General features: G+C 42.4%; 1 protein-coding gene across 1 annotated transcript in view; it reads right to left on the bottom strand.

Annotated features, from left to right (window-relative positions):
• LOC140723051 (UDP-GlcNAc:betaGal beta-1,3-N-acetylglucosaminyltransferase 7-like) overlaps positions 1-15,746 on the bottom strand; it is a 51,013-nt gene extending 35,267 nt beyond the window's left edge. The window contains exons 1-3 of the mRNA XM_073037668.1: positions 15,623-15,746; positions 13,623-13,697; positions 1,988-2,264 (exon numbers count right to left, since the gene is read on the bottom strand). Of these exons, the coding sequence (XP_072893769.1) occupies positions 1,988-2,264; positions 13,623-13,697; positions 15,623-15,746 (476 nt within the window). The remainder of the gene's footprint in view (positions 1-1,987; positions 2,265-13,622; positions 13,698-15,622) is intronic.
• Positions 15,747-16,113: the final 367 nt, after the last annotated feature.

The raw sequence follows: 16,113 nt of genomic DNA, 5'->3' as shown, positions 1-16,113 counted from the left end.
ATCATTTTTAAAGCACAAAAATCGGGGGGTCTCAGAACTGATCTCTGCAGGATACCACTGGCACCGGCATCCAGGGGGATAACGCTCCATCCAGAATTATCCTCTGCCTTATTGGGCGTCAGTCCTGAATCCACAAGCCAACTTTCCAAAGATGCCAAGCCTTCCGAAAGGTCCTACCATGGTTAACCGAAGGATGACCGTCACATTCTCACAGAATTGAACGAGGCTCGTGAGACATGATCTGCCCTTCACAAAGCCATACTGATTCTCCCAAATCAGTTAATGCTTCTCCAAATTCTCGTAAATCCTGTTTCTCAGAAAGTTCTTCAATAATCCGCCCATCACTGAAGTAGCTCTCCCCGCAAGTATTCCTCTCACTGATGAGCACTGAATTAAAGTCTTCATTCAGGACTTGTCCTCCTGCCCCCGACTTCAGGGCCTTGTTTCATCTTCTATCCCCGACAGGTCCTATACTCATTCCAGTCATCATTCTCTTCACATACGTCTTGATTGGCTTGGGGTTTTCCTTAAGGTTACTACAGACCTCCTGTAGATGTTTCTAGTGATCATAATTCCATTCTTCAGTTTGTCGCCGGCTACTTTGTAGATCTACAGTCATGTCTGATCCTTGCTTTCTAATCCTGAGGTCAACTTCCTAAAGCTTTTTTCTTCCTCTTGACCAGATGTCAAGAGGAAGATCTCTTGTCAATCGTGTTTCCTTCACCCTACCATCTTTTCCTTGCCTGAATGGGGCAAACATACCCACAACTCCATGTAAGTGCAGCCCTAAACACATTGACATTTCCGTTGTGTATTTCCCAGGACATGTCAGTTCCTGATTTATGCTTTGATGTTCCAGCCTAATATCTTCATAGTTCCACTTACACGGTTAATTACATCAGGAACTGACACAGGGCTGTGGGACGAGAGTGGGTAGAGTGATTAATTTGGACCCTGACACGGGGCTGTGGGCAGAGAGTGAGGCAATAGGATGCGTATTAGGAATGACACGAGGTTGTGGGGACACAGAGGGACATTGAGAATACTTGGTGACTGACCCGGGCCTGGCTGATTAGTGTATGTAACCCTTTTACGAAAGGAGGGTGCTGGACCTCTTATGATTTGCCTACTGACACAACCGATCCACAGACAGCGCAGTAGCCACTGCTCTACACACCGTCCTTACACATCTGGAGAAGAAGGATACTTATGTGGGAATACTATTCTTGGACTACAGTTCAGTATTCAACACCATAATTCCCTCCAGGCTCGACAGGAAGCTCAGAGATCTCGTCCTTGACCCTGCCTCTCAGATCGCCAGCAGGTTGTAAGAGTGGGCTCCTTCTCCTCCACCCCTCTGATTTTCAACACAAGAGCCCCTCAGGGCCATGTACTGAGTCCCCTCCTTTACTCCCTGTATACCCATGACTGTATTGCCACCCACAGCTCCAATCTGTTAATTAAGTTTGCCGACGACGCTATATTGATTGACTGATCTCAAAAAATATCGAAGTGGCCTACAGGGAAGAAGTTATCTCTCTGACACAAGTGGCGTCAAGTAAACAGCCTTTCCCTCAATGTCGCAAAAACAAAAGAGCTGGTTGTGAATTACAGGAGGAATGGACACAGGATAAAACATATTGACATTATTGGATCTGGAGTTGAGAGGGTGAACAGCTTTAAGTTCCTCGGCATCCACATCACCGAGGACCTCACGTGTTCTGTACATACTGGCTGTGTGGTGAAAAAGGCACAACAGCTCACTGAGAGATTGTAAGCTATTTTGGGCCTCTGATCTTAGACAGGATGGGCTAACACGAGTGAGTTTAACAGCGATTTATACAAAATGATTCCAGTATTAAATATCATGTCATGTCAAGAGAATTTGATAGGTGATACAATTTAAATCTATCGAATGTCCCCAATGGGCTGGATGAGGACCGAATGTGTCCCATGGTGGGAGAGTCTAGGACCAGAGGAGATATACCGGAATCGATATACTGATGGAATTGCTTCTTCAGCGACATCATATGTCCCTGCAAACCGCAAAGCTCTAAAGGTCCTTGGCTGATGTCGTGAGTTCCTCACCTTCTGTCCAACTTCCGACACCCGCTGTCTTGTTCGCCACTCGAAATCAGCTTTGCTTTGCTGTTCCTTCCGTCCCTTATTATGGGCGGCATCATAATGAGCCTCCTTAATAGAGACAATTAATTGCTGCTTGCATTTGTCCTTTCCAATAACATCATACACGGTGTGTAACAAATCTAGCCCAAAGAGGGATTCTAACCATTTCCTTTTAGATAACACTGTCTTTAAAGTTCTGTTCATCCGTTCAGCAATTGCACTCTACAGTGGTCGATAAGGGATACCAACGTGTGTGTTTACCCCAAACAGTCCCACATGTGGATGTTGCGGGGACCATGACTGATTCTAGAGCGCTTTGCAATCCCCAACGGGTAGAAACTCTGTCCAACAAAATCCTGGCTATAACGTCAGCAGTTTTCATTATCTAGTTGGGAAAGGCTCTCTCCATTTAGTGAACGCATCCACTATCTCCAAGACATAACTCAGTCCTCCAGAGGGTGGAGGTGAAGATCGAACAGAATTAACCAGTAAATTTACACATGGTCCCTCTATGGAGCGTATCCTGAAACGGCTTTCTTAGCCGATTTATCTGGGTTCTCACTGGGCACAAATCAAACAATTCTTGCAATAATGTACAACTCCTCGCAGTTTTGGCCACCAACACAGATTCTTCAACTGTTCCACAGTTCTATCTGATCCTTGATGCCCACAAATGTCTTGGTGACAATACATCATCTGGATTCCTTCACAATTCCGCACCTCAAATTTACGACTATCAAGCACAATCCAAAATTGCGCCTGTATCCAATCGATATTTCCGAAACTCTTAAGAATCCTCTCCTGTTTGTTGCTTTGCTCACTCCTGATCCTGTTGCTGTGTAATGACTAAGTCTATATGTGTACAGTTTGCCGATTTCTCTGTCATCCCCACCTCTATATCTGGACTCACTTTCATCACCCATGTTGATTCCGGTTATGAATAACTCACCAGCCTTCCTGCTCCTTTCTGGGGATGTCTTTAAGTGAACCTCCAACTTTTTAATCCATCAGTGTTTCCTCTTGCCTTCTCAAATATTTACTTCCACAAGGGAGCTGGTGATAACGGTTTGCCTTCTATTGGGATATAACCTCTAGATTCCCATAACGGTAAATATTCAGTCAAAGCACTTGAGTATGCAGTGAATGAATGGAGATGGGTCATGTACTGTCATCAGAGTTTAGTCTCATTCGGTATCTTGTTCAGCGCAGGAGTAGTGAGTCACAGGGCTTGTTCCCGTTCTCTGCTGTTCCATGATCCCAACATGTCCAAGTAATGTGCTCACATTATAATGTCAATTTATTCACCATCTGCTATCCATTCACCTACAATCATCTATGTCTTCTTTACTGACGGGTGTAATATAGGACACGGTGTCTTCCATCACCGGAACAAGCTCTCCCACCAGCCATGTCCCTGACGAGCGGGACGTTCCCAGCTGTGCAGTGAGGTAAGCCGTGTCGGTAATTTCTCAGAGTTCATCAGTCTGCTGCAATGTGGAAGTCTGGATGATTCCAAATGTCAAACTTGAGCTTCCCTGGCAATCCTACTCCCAAACTCTCTCGGTGCTGCACAGAACAACATAGTTACTGTTACGAATTGTAAAGGTTTAGAGGCGAATCAGCAGTGTTATGTGTATATACGTGTCACTATCAAGCTTAATAATAGTTATTAAAGTCTTATGATTCAAATAGCAAATTAATAAGGTTCAGTAATGCAAAGAATAACTGATGATTGGAGAGAGATTTTGTAATTCAGAGTGGAATGTAGACAGAGGTCAATTCACGTGGAATTCCACAGGTTCCACGCTGGTTAAACGAGATAACAGTCACCAACGATCATGTCTGTCGAGTCGCTCAGAATCTACATACGACTTATCGCCAAAAGCAATCTGTAATAGGAATATCGTCTTCGCGGGGTTACCACACAACATACACAGGCAAGGGTCAAGGCATTAGTCGTCCCACAGGATATCCCAAAGAATCCCATTTTATGGATTATACGAAGTGACAGTCACTTTTACGTTATGCACTGCACGCTTGTGGGCTTAGGAGAGTTCCAAACCCCAGCTGCGACAAGCTGAACCTACCAGCTACCACAGTCTCCTCTCTCTCTCTCTCTCTCTCTCTCTCTCTCTCTCTCTCTCTCTCTCTCTCTCTCTCTCTCTCTCTCTCTCTCTCTCTCTCTCTCTCTCTCACTCTCTCTCTTCTTAATCTGCACAGACATCTTGTAACTGACGTCATAGTCCCGCCTCACTCAGGCGCTCTGAAAGAAAGTCTATGTATCGACAGCAGGATCGTAACACTTCCAAATTACAGTATGAGTGACAGTACATATATGGTAATCATGTATTGCATACTACCTGTTAATACAATACACAGCAGAAGCGTACACAAATATCATCATAAAAACATTGCGAGTTTCACATCTGGAAGGACAATATTATCTTCGCCTTTAGTGTGAGTTATCATAATATCATATTCCTCCAGAATCAAACTTTGTTGTTGAATTAGATTTTGATTTGTCTTCTTAAGAATTTTCCTTAACTGGTGGCACGGCCAAATTCACAATCAGCTGTTAACTGTAAGATTGGCCTTCGAGAGCCTTTCAAACAACTTTCCCACTACAGAGGTATATGTCTCCCATGTGTCACTTCCTGTAACTAAATCATCAATATAGGCATCTGTGTGTTTTAACCCTTGAATTACAGAATGAATCATTCTCTGTAATGTCCCTGGTGCATTTTTCATTTCAAGTAGCAAAACATTGTAGTCATACTACCCAGAAGGTGTTACAAATGCCGAAATTTCTCTACCTCTATCCGTTAATGGAACACACCAGTACCCTTTTAACAGAGCAATTATTGTACGAAAGAGTGTTTCCAACCTTGTCGATGCAATCATCCACTCTGGGGATAGGATAATCATCTGTTTTTGTTACAATATTCACTTTTCTATAATCATTGCAAAAACCTAACACCATCATCTGGTTTAAGCACAATAACACAAGGCAACTCCAATCTGAGTTAGAAGGCCTAGTAATACCATTTTTCAACATATACTAAATTTCTTGTTCAGCAAGTTTACATTTTCCTATGTCATGCGATAAGGATGTCGTTTAATCGGTTTAGGCTGACCGACATCAACATCATGGAAAGCTATTGCCGTTCTTTGGGTCATCGAGAAATAAATCCTTAAATTCTATAATTAACTGTTTCATCTCCAGTCACTGCTGCGCTCTAAATGGGCCAACTTCTCATCAATCGAATTCAAAATACTCGAGTTCGTTAATTTAGCTGAAACAATGTTCGGTTTTTGATAAGCCTCAGATGGGTCAATCAATTCGTTCCCCTGGTTGCCAGACTCATTTTTATATTCCACCCTGGTCACAGCTGCGGATTGTTTATCGAATAGTGCTTTTACCATGTTTACGTTTACCAGCTGTGTTGGCTTCCGTCGGTCTTGTGTTTTGACTAAATAATTAACATAATTGATTCTAGCAAAATCTCTATAAGGGCCATGGTATCTCGCCTGAACTGGGTTCGTTACAGTCGGTAAAAACATTAATACTTTGTCACACTTTTGGAATGTTCTCATCCTGGCTTGTTTATCAATAAATTTTTTCATCCTGTTCTGAGAAACTTTCAGGCTTTCCTTCGCTAGGCTACAGGCTTTGTGTAATCTATCTTTGAATTTCAAAACATTGTCCAGCAAATTGATACACATGCCCTGATTAATCCACTGTTCCTTTAACAGAATCAAATGTCCCCGAACCCTATGACCAAATACGGGTTCAAATGGACTAAAGCCTAGTGAATCCTGTTACTGATTCTCTCACTGCGAATAAAATTAAATGAATTCCTTCATCCCAATCCTTTTCATTTTGAGCACAGTATGGCTTAATTATTGTTCTGATGGTAGAATGAAATCTCTCCAAGGCCTCTTGTGATTTTGGATGGTAAACGGACGACATAATCTGCTTAGAACCCAGTTCATAAGCTACCTGCTGGAATAATTCGGGCGTAAAATTGCTTCATTGATCACACTGAATCTCTTCAGTTAAACGAAATAAAGTTTAAAAATAAGCTTTATAAGATCTTTCGACACAGTTTTGGCTTCTATATTTCTGAGAGGTATTGACTCGGGAAATCTGGATGCTCTACACATGATGGTTAGGAAATATTGATGATCAGCTTTAGTCTTTTGCAATGTACAAGCACAATCCACAATAACCTGAGAAAAGGGTTCACCATTTACCGGAAAAGGTTGCAATGGTGACACTGGAGGGAGGGGACTGATTAGGTTTGCCTACAACCTGACAAGTGTGACACGTCCTGCAAAATGTTCCGACATCTTTTCGCAAACTGGGCCAGAAGAATTGTTTCGAAACTTTGTTCAGTTTTATTCACACCTAGACGGCCACCCAACGGCCCGCTACCGGCTAAACTTAAAACCTCATTCCTATAGACATTGGGAACTACAACTTGGTGAATAATTGTCGATTCACCACTTGCAGAAATACCAGGTGGTCTCCACTTTCTCATTAACACTCTAGCATTGAAATATTATCCTACTGGCACCTTCCTAATATCATCATCTGAGAGAGCTTTTTTTTTACAGCTTCAATCTCACGGTCTCTCTGCTGTTCTGATATAAACTCCTTCCTAGACAGAGACAATTTTTTTATCGTCAGATTTAATACCTGGATCCTGGTGGCACAATGAAGGCAGAAAAGTCCTTGCCAAGTCATCAAAAACTGAGTCCGGATTTTGGCTATCAGGGGTAGCAGAGTCATGCTGCACTGATCTGTCTGCATTGACCGACTTCTTAGTCAAACTTCGAGTTAATGCACAGGAGGGATAAATGTCAAAATCCATTTTTGAATCATCAATGATTGGCTTAGCTGTCAGCTGCATTGCAGGAACAACCTTACCATCTGCTAGTTCATTCCCTAACAACTAAGGAACACCATCCACCGCTAAGCTGAGTCGTAGTCTTATTTTAACAGGTCCTTTAACTAACACTGACTTCAGAATTACTTTGTGCAGGGGTGCAGGAACAACGTCGATATCGATAGATAGATAGATAGATAGATAGATAGATAGATAGATAGATAGATAGATAGATAGATAGATAGATAGATAGATAGATAGATAGATAGATAGATAGATAGATACTTTATTCATCCCCATGGGGAAATTCAACTTTTTTCCAATGTCCCATACACTTGTTGTAGCAAAACTAATTACATACAATACTTAACTCAGTAAAAAAAAATATGATATGCATCTAAATCCCACCTCAAAAAGCTTTAATAATAGCTTTAAAAAGTTCTTAAGTCCTGGCGGTAGAATTGTAAAGCCTAATGGCATTGGGGAGTATTGACCTCTTCATCCTGTCTGAGGAGCATTGATCGATAGTAACCTGTCGCTGAAACTGCTTCTCTGTCTCTGGATGGTGCTATGTAGAGGATGTTCAGAGTTATCCATAATTGACCGTAGCCTACTCAGCGCCCTTCGCTCAGCTACCGATGTTAAACTCTCCAGTACTTTGCCCACGACAGAGCCCGCCTTCCTTACCAGCTTATTAAGATGTGAGGCGTCCCTCTTCTTAATGCTTCCTCCCCAACACGCCACCACAAAGAAGAGGGCGCTCTCCACAACTGACCTATAGAATATCTTCAGCATCTCACTACAGACATTGAATGACGCCAACCTTCTTAGGAAGTACATTCGACTCTGTGCCTTCCTGCACAAGGCATCCGTGTTGGCAGTCCAGTCTAGCTTCTCGTCTAACTGTACTCCCAGATACTTGTAGGTCTTAACCTACTCCACACATTCTCCATTAATGATCACTGGCTCCATATGAGGCCTAGATCAGGTTTATCTCACCAGTGGCAGCCTCATCACCAAACTTTAAAACACTGTCTAATATAAGTGACTGAGAAGCCCCAGTGTCTCGAATAATTTTCACCTGTACTGGGGTTGTCGCTTCATTCACTGACACAAACATATTTGACATAAGATGATTGAATCCCTTCATAGCTCGGTCAGACTTCTTAGCCCCCGACAGTATTTCTTCAGAATGTTCAGAACCCCATGAGTATTTCAACACGTTGAACACAAACATCTGGAACTGCCTCCTTTTCTTTCTTTTTCTTCAGAAGGAAACAGTTAGCGATTACATGACCAGCTCCCCTACAATAGTGACAAGTAAGACCAGAATATTTCTCCTTCAATTGCTTTCCTTCATCCTTACTTTTGTCACCAGACCCAAACTTATTTTCTGGTTTACCCTGACTGTCCATGCTGGTCTTTTGAAAGGTTTTACTCGGGGTAAACTTAAATTTGTGCGTTAAGGCAAACTCACCGCTAATTTAGCAGACTCTTGCAACGTGGCAGCGTCCTTCTCATCCAGATATGTCTTTATGTCATTAAGGACGCACCTTCCAAATGTTTAAATCAGAACCAACGCTTTCAAGTTGTTAAAATTATCATCCACACTTTCATATGTACACTGTCGCTCGAAACATGCAGACTTTCATAAGCAAATTCCACATGTCTGATTCACAGTTTTCTTCAACTTTCTGAACCTTTGTCTATAAGCTTCTGGAACCAGTTCATGGATTTTAAGCAAAGCCTGTTTCACTGTCACATAATTAGCTTCATCTTCAATTGATAGGGCCGAGTAAGCTTGCTAAGCCTTACACTTAATTACTCTCTGTAAATGGAGTGTCCAGCAATCGTCCGGCCACTGTAGAGCCTTAGCCATCTTCTCAAGATGCTGAAAGGACTTATCAACTTCAGCCTCCATCAAATGGAGGAACCCGTTTAACTTCCTGACTGGCCACAGACGTTATAACCATCTCCCTAGAGCCAGGGGTTTGCCTCCCGAGCCTTACCCTCTCTATATATATATATCAAACTGCCTTTGCTTGTCTCCTTCTCTTTCCTCAGCCTCTATTTCAAATCCCTCTAACTTCATTTGTTCCAGGTGTAACTGGATCTCAAGTTAACTTTCAGGAAACCTCTCTAACACATCCCCCTCAAGTTCCTCCTTGTGTATGTAGTGCTCAGCTATTATCCTCTGAATCTGTACCTTATTCATGGACCGTTTTACACCAGTAAGTTTTAGCTCCTTAGCAATGGCCAACAATTCATCTTTTTCAGCTTTCTATAATATCTCAGGGTCTGGTGTTGCCAGAAATTCCCCACCATCTATTGCTGCTGATTGCCACATTCAAGTAAATCAAAAGGAATTGGGTATTTCCCTTTATACTATCAAATAGATATTTAATCTTTCAGTAAGCTCCAAATTGTTCATATCGCGGACGAGCCCCAAATTTTTGTTACGAATTGTAACGGTTTATAAGAGAAACCGCAGCAATCGATTATATACTCAGTCAGTTTAGAATGTTCAAACTGTTATCTTTATTAGTATCTACTCATAATATAGTAACTTAACGAGATAAACAAAAGATAACAGTGTTATGTGTATAGATGTATAACTATCAAGCTTAAGAACAGTTGTTAAAGTCTTAAGGTTCAAATGGTAAATTAGTAAATTTCAGTAATCCACGGATTAACTGATGATTGGAGAGAGATTTTGTTATGCACAGTGGAATGTAGAGAGAGGTTGATACACGTCAAATTCCACAATTTCCACGTTGGTTAAACGAGATAACAGTCACCAAAGATTATGCCCGTCGAGTCGCTCCGAATCCACATACGAATTATCACCAAATGTGACCTGTCACAGGAATATCGTCTTTCAGGGGTTACCACGCAACATACCTAGGCAAGGGTCAACACACAAGAGGTCCCACGAGATATTCGGAAAAAAAAAACACTCGTATAGATTATACGAAGTGGCAGTCACTTTTCCGTTAAATGATCAAATCACCTTTGCGGGCATAGGAGAGTTCCAAACCCCAGCTCTTACTCTCTTTCTGTCCTTCTGTGTATAATCTGCACAGGCCACGTCATCCTGTGACTGACGTCATAGCCCCGCCTCACTCAGGCGCTCTTAAAGGAACAGTCAGTAACGACCGCAGGTTCGTAACATTACCATTACCTCAATCAAAAATTGAATGGCATATTGCAGACGAGTTCGAAAGAAAATCGATAAGATTCTTATATTATTTATGAGTAGGACATAAATCGAATAGATTCACACTCTGGTTCACATTGAGGAATATGTGACAGAATCAACAAACGTCAGAGAGTCCAGAGATACACCGTGAGGGGCGCAATTTAGAATTGATGAGGGAAATGTATTCATATAAATAATACTGGTAGATGAAACAGGCTGCCTTGGTGGGTTTTATTTCGATCAATTTATGAAATTAGTTACGCACTTATTTATTTAAATTAATTAATGTTTTTATTTTGTTTATTTTAATTCAAAATTTCAGAAGTTGTGTTGCCAAACCATAGAGGTTTACGGATCAGATGCTGCTCAATTGGCGCTGTGTGGTTTAGCAACGTATAGCATGCAGAATTACGTCGGGCCGAATGGTCTGTTTGCCATATGACGCTAAGGCCTCGAAAGTGCTGCTCAATACAACCGTCATTGTTCATCAATGCACTGTCTCTCTCACAAATTTAACATCATCCAACTGCAGAAGATTCTGTTCTAAGAATATCTCAGTGAATACAGAATCTATTTTAAGAGTATTCACTAGATTGGTGAAACAGCGGGAAAGAAGGAGAAAAATCCCAGCGGCTCACACTGAGTCAGATATTCACAAGTACGGACTGAGAAAACATCCGTAACGCTGGAGCAGACAGATACAGAACGAACCCCACACTCTCACACTAGCAGAGACTGACAGATACCGAATGAAACCCACACTCTCACACCGTAGCAGAGACTGACAGATACAGAATGAAACCCACACTCTCACACCGTAGCAGAGACTGACAGATACAGAATGAAACCCACACTCTCACAGTGTAACAGAGACTGACAGATACAGAATGAAACCCACACTCTCACACCGTAGCAGAGACTGACAGATCCAGAATGAAACCCACACTCTCACACTGTAACAGAGACTGACATACAGAATGAAACCCACACTCTCACAGTGTAACAGAGACTGACAGATAGAGAATGAAACCCACACTCTGACACAGTAACAGAGACTGACAGATACAGAATGAACCCCACACTCTCACACTAGAGCAGTGACTGACAGATACAGAATGAAGTGCTTACGAAATATTCAAAACAAACAGGTAATGATAATGAACCAGAAGATTTTAATGCTGGCAGGTTGGAGATTATGAACGATATTACGAGAGCCTGAGGTGCCCTGAGAAGGCCTTTGCGAGCAGTATTAATGGAAACGTTAAGGCGGTTTAAAAGTATGTGAAGAAGAAGAGGAAAAGATGTTAGAGAACAGTAGCAATCAATTGTTAGCGCGGAGAAGTGTGTATGGAGCCGGAGGAGATAGCAGAGGTAATGAATACTTTGATTCAGTATTCACTACGGGAAAAAAAAACGATCTTGGCGATTGTAGATATGACTTGCAGTGGACTGAAATGATTAAGCATGTAGATGTTATGGAAGAGGATGTGCTTGTTACAACGAATGACACGAACCCGCGTGCAGGACACAGGCACGGAGATTTGTTAAGGATGCAGACGTGAAGGGCAAACAGGAGGCAGAGCTGGTAGGCAGGAGAAGTCGGACAGAATTTTTCTTGAATCAGAGCGTCGAGAAATAAACGGTCGACAAAACTCTTCTTAGTACGGAGAGACAGAGTTACACTGAAGTAAAACTTGAGAAGACTTATCTTGGCGCGGAGAAGCTGGGTTTTTGTTTGTTATGCAGATTGGAATGTAGAGTGAGGTTGATTCACGTCGAATTCCACAGGTTCCACACTGGTTAAACCAGGCAACATTCACCAAAGATCATGGCCGTCGAGTCGCTCCGAATCCACATACGAATTATCACCAAAAGTGACCTGTCACAGGAATATCGTCTTCCGGGGGCTACCACACAACATACCCAGGCAAAGGTCAACGCACAAGTGGTTCCACGAGATATTCAAATAAATCCACTCCTATGGATTATACGACGTGACAGTCACTTTTCCGTTATGCACTGCGTACCGATGATCAATCGTCATCTGCATATAGTGATTCCTTATGCGTCCCATTCCCACGAATAATACAAAATATACTGAGTGAATCGCGAAAAGCGATTGCCAAGGGCTCCAGGGCAATATCAAATAATAAAGGGCTTAAAGGACATCCCTGTCTAGTACCTCGAAAAAGCCGAAAAAATGTGATCTCTGATTATTGGTAAATACAGTCAAAGATATTATCTAAGATGTAAATTTTGGGCTAAAATTAAATTTCACAAGTATATTAAATAAATATTCCCATTCAAGTCTTTCAAACGTCTTCCCAGTGTCAAGCAAAATAGCACATTCTGGTGTATTAGATGAAGTATTGTATGCAATGTTCATTAACCTCCTAACATTAAAATGTGAATAACGATTTTTAATAAATCCTGTCTGATCCTCGGAGACAATTTGTGGCAATACCTTTACTAATCTAATTGCTAATATTTTGTAAAGTTTTTTTAGAATTCACATTCAGCAAAGATACTGATGTGTATGATGCACATTCAGTGGGATCTTTGGCTTTTTTTTTTAGGAATTAAAGAAATAGATGCTTCATAAAAGGATTGTGGTAATTTACCTACAAATAAAGCATCTTTAAAATTCTACATAACCATGGAGAAAGTAAATTTGAAAAAATATTTAAAAAATTCAGTTGTATACCCATCCGGGCCAAGTGCTTTACCAGAGGTAATCGAAAAATTGCTTTCTTTATTTCTTCTAATGTAATGGGTGCATCTAGTACTAAAAGTTCATCAGCTGGTAATTTCGGAATATTCAGTTTCCTTAGAAATGCATGCATTATGGTAGGACCATCAGGAAATTCTGATTGATATAAATTGGTATAAAATTCTTGAAAGAATTTATGAATTTCATCATGTTCAACCGTCAAAATACCATCCGTCTACGAACTTATTAATCTGACGTTTCAGCAAAGCAGTTATCAATTGGTTAGCCAATAATTTATCCGATTTATTACCATGTATATAAAATACCTCTTAGTTTTAAGTAATTGATTTTAAAACGGGAATGTTAATAACAATCAATTTTGCATCTGAAGTTCAATTCTCTGTTTATAAAGCTCCAGATTGGGAGCAACAGAATATTTTATTTTATCAATGTATTTAATATTATCAACCAGTGTACATATTGCACTATTAATTCCGTTTTTCAATCCAGCAGAGTATGAAATAATTTGCCCACGAAAATATACTTTAAAGTTATCCCATAATGTCCCACTGGAAATTGCTTCCGTTGAGTTAGTTGAAAAGAAAAATGCATTTTGTTCTTCAATGAAATTAGCAAACTTTAAATCCTGAAACAAAATAGAGTTGAACCCTCCATTGTCGATTGGACCTCTTGCGCTTACTAGGCGCCGTCTGCACGCGGGCTTTCAAGTGTCCGTAGTTTTCGTATCGGGCGGGTTCGATTCCTAGCCTCCACGCTGTAAATTGCCCAGAGTTCCGTTTCATCATACCACTCTGTGCTTCTTTACAGCAGCAGTGTGTTGTGGTCACAGAGATGGGGAGGGAGAATGAATATCGTGATGAGTGGTCGGGGAAAGTGAGATCGCGGATACGGTGTGGGAAGGAATTAGGTCAAGCAAGAGGGGTGGTAGAGGTTAGCGAGATGGCACAGGCTGCTTAGGAGGGACTATAGAATCTAAGCGCTGTAATCCCAGAATGCCCCGCAGGCAGGTAAGTCCTCTAATCGCTCAGTTCATATACGGACAGTGTTCTCTAACTAACGCTTCCCTACTCATCCCAGTCTCTCTCTCTCTTTCAACCCTTGGTGTCTATTTCCCTCACCAGCTCTTATAATCTCCCGCCTCTTTGTATTCACCAGTCTCCCGAACCCCTCCGGCTATCAGTGCCTAAACCTGCCTCTGTCACTCCCTCCATTCACTCCCCAATCCCTGTCTCCCTCTCCCCACCTCTCCCTCCCGCGTGTTTCTCTCCCTGCCCGCCGTCACTCCTACCCCACCCGTCACGCAGCCGCGTCTCGGGTTCTCCCCTTTCGAGTTCTCTTCCAATCTCCCTCCTTAGTCCGATTCCCAAAAACGTTTCCTCACCCCAGATCTCTCGACTTCCCTGATCTCTCTCTACTTCACCGGTCTCACTCCCAGACCCTCCCCTCAGTCTCTCCGTCCCAAGCCTCTGCTTCATCTCTCTACACTAGCTCTGTCATACAATTCTCCCTCTACTCCGCACCAGCCTGTCTCGCTCAGTTTCCCTCTCCCTCTGCCGTTTCTCCTCTCCTAGAATCTCGGCTGCGTCTCTCTCTCTTTCCCGTCCTCTTCTCAGACTCTCGCCGCCGTCTCTCTACATTCCACAGTCTCTTTCTCCGCCCACCCGTCTCTCACATTCTCTCTATCCCGTCTCTCCGTAACCCCGGACTTTCTTTCCCAGCCTCTCCCTCTCTGCCTACCGCACCCCTCGCCCTCTCGCTTTCTACCGACAGCAAACTCCAGACTCCATTCTCTCTCCCCATATAAAATCTTTCCAGAACCCTCGATTTCTCTCCACACCAGATCCCTCGACTTCTCCGGCCTCCCTCCCCATGGTCTTTTTCTATCCTTATCTTTCACTTGCTACCTCACCAGTCTCTGTTCCCGTTTCTTTATCCCCAGTCCCTCTCTCCCGTCTCTCTGGCCAGAGTCGGCTCCGTTCCCCGGTAATAACTTTTATCTTCATTGACTGCTCACGGAGTGTCGTGGAGTGAAGTTGGCATCTGAACCTACGTGTTTTATCGTCGAAATAATAAAATTTACTTGCTGATAAGTGCAGATTCTCTGTACCTCACTGATCGCTTTTGCAAGGGATGATTCTTGGGAGGGAGGGAGATTAATTGTACTGCCTCCGTACAGGTATAAAATTTCACGACGTATCCCTGTGATATGAAATCTAGTTATAACTCTGATTCATTTGCAGCGGGGATGTGTCAGTTTGAATTAATTGAACGTCTGTCAGAACCGCGTGAGACGATGGGCCGTACTGTGCTGTAATATTCTATGTTCTATGCTCTATCTAGTGTACCGTATCTCACTATTTAACTCCCGTCGATTAACTAGTTAAAGCTCCGACGCCTTCCTTTCCAGACTACTCTCAATGCGCCTGATAATATTGCAGGATCACTTAACAATAGGCCATAAATATCAGTGACGGCCACAGGATGATATCGATAGTTTTGCTCGGAAGGGACACGTCAAGTATTATGGAATGAGGAATTGTCCTCGGTGTTCAGATTATCCTGGTCACGGAGTGTGAAGGGAAGCATCTGGACAAACAGGAACATTAGCGATAGTCAGTATGGACCAGTGCGTAGTAGGTCATGTCTAACCAATCTCACAGAGCTTTACGAGGTAGTTACCAGGAATGGTGTTGACAGCTAGACAGTGGATGCCGTCTACAAGGTCTTCAACAAGGAACTTGCAAGATTTCACATGGTTCTGTCGCTTGGCTTTCACGATGAAGTAGTACATTGGATTAGCCATTGTCTATGTTCGGGAAGCTAGAGTGTGGTTGTCTCTCTGATTGGAGGCCAGTGACGAGAGGAGTTCCACAGGGATCGTTGCAGCGTCCGTTCTTATTTGTAATCTATATCAACGATCTCGATAATAATGTCGTTAACTAGATCAGCAAATTTGCCAATGACAACAACACCCTGGGTTAAGTCCACAGCGAGGAAGACTACCGCAGAAGGAGGCGGGATCTGGACCAGCTGGAGAGATGGGCTGAAAAATGGTCGATAGGATTTAGCCCAGGTAAATGTTAGATGTTGCACCTTGGGAGGACCAGCCAGGGTTGATCTGACACAATGAAAAATAGGGCACTGAGGAGTACGATAGAACAAACGAATCT

This window comes from Hemitrygon akajei, unplaced genomic scaffold (assembly GCF_048418815.1).
Source record: "Hemitrygon akajei unplaced genomic scaffold, sHemAka1.3 Scf000099, whole genome shotgun sequence".
Lineage (NCBI taxonomy): Eukaryota > Metazoa > Chordata > Chondrichthyes > Myliobatiformes > Dasyatidae > Hemitrygon > Hemitrygon akajei.
The sequence above is the reverse complement of the archived record's forward strand: the minus strand, read 5'-3'. Positions and strand labels throughout refer to the sequence as shown.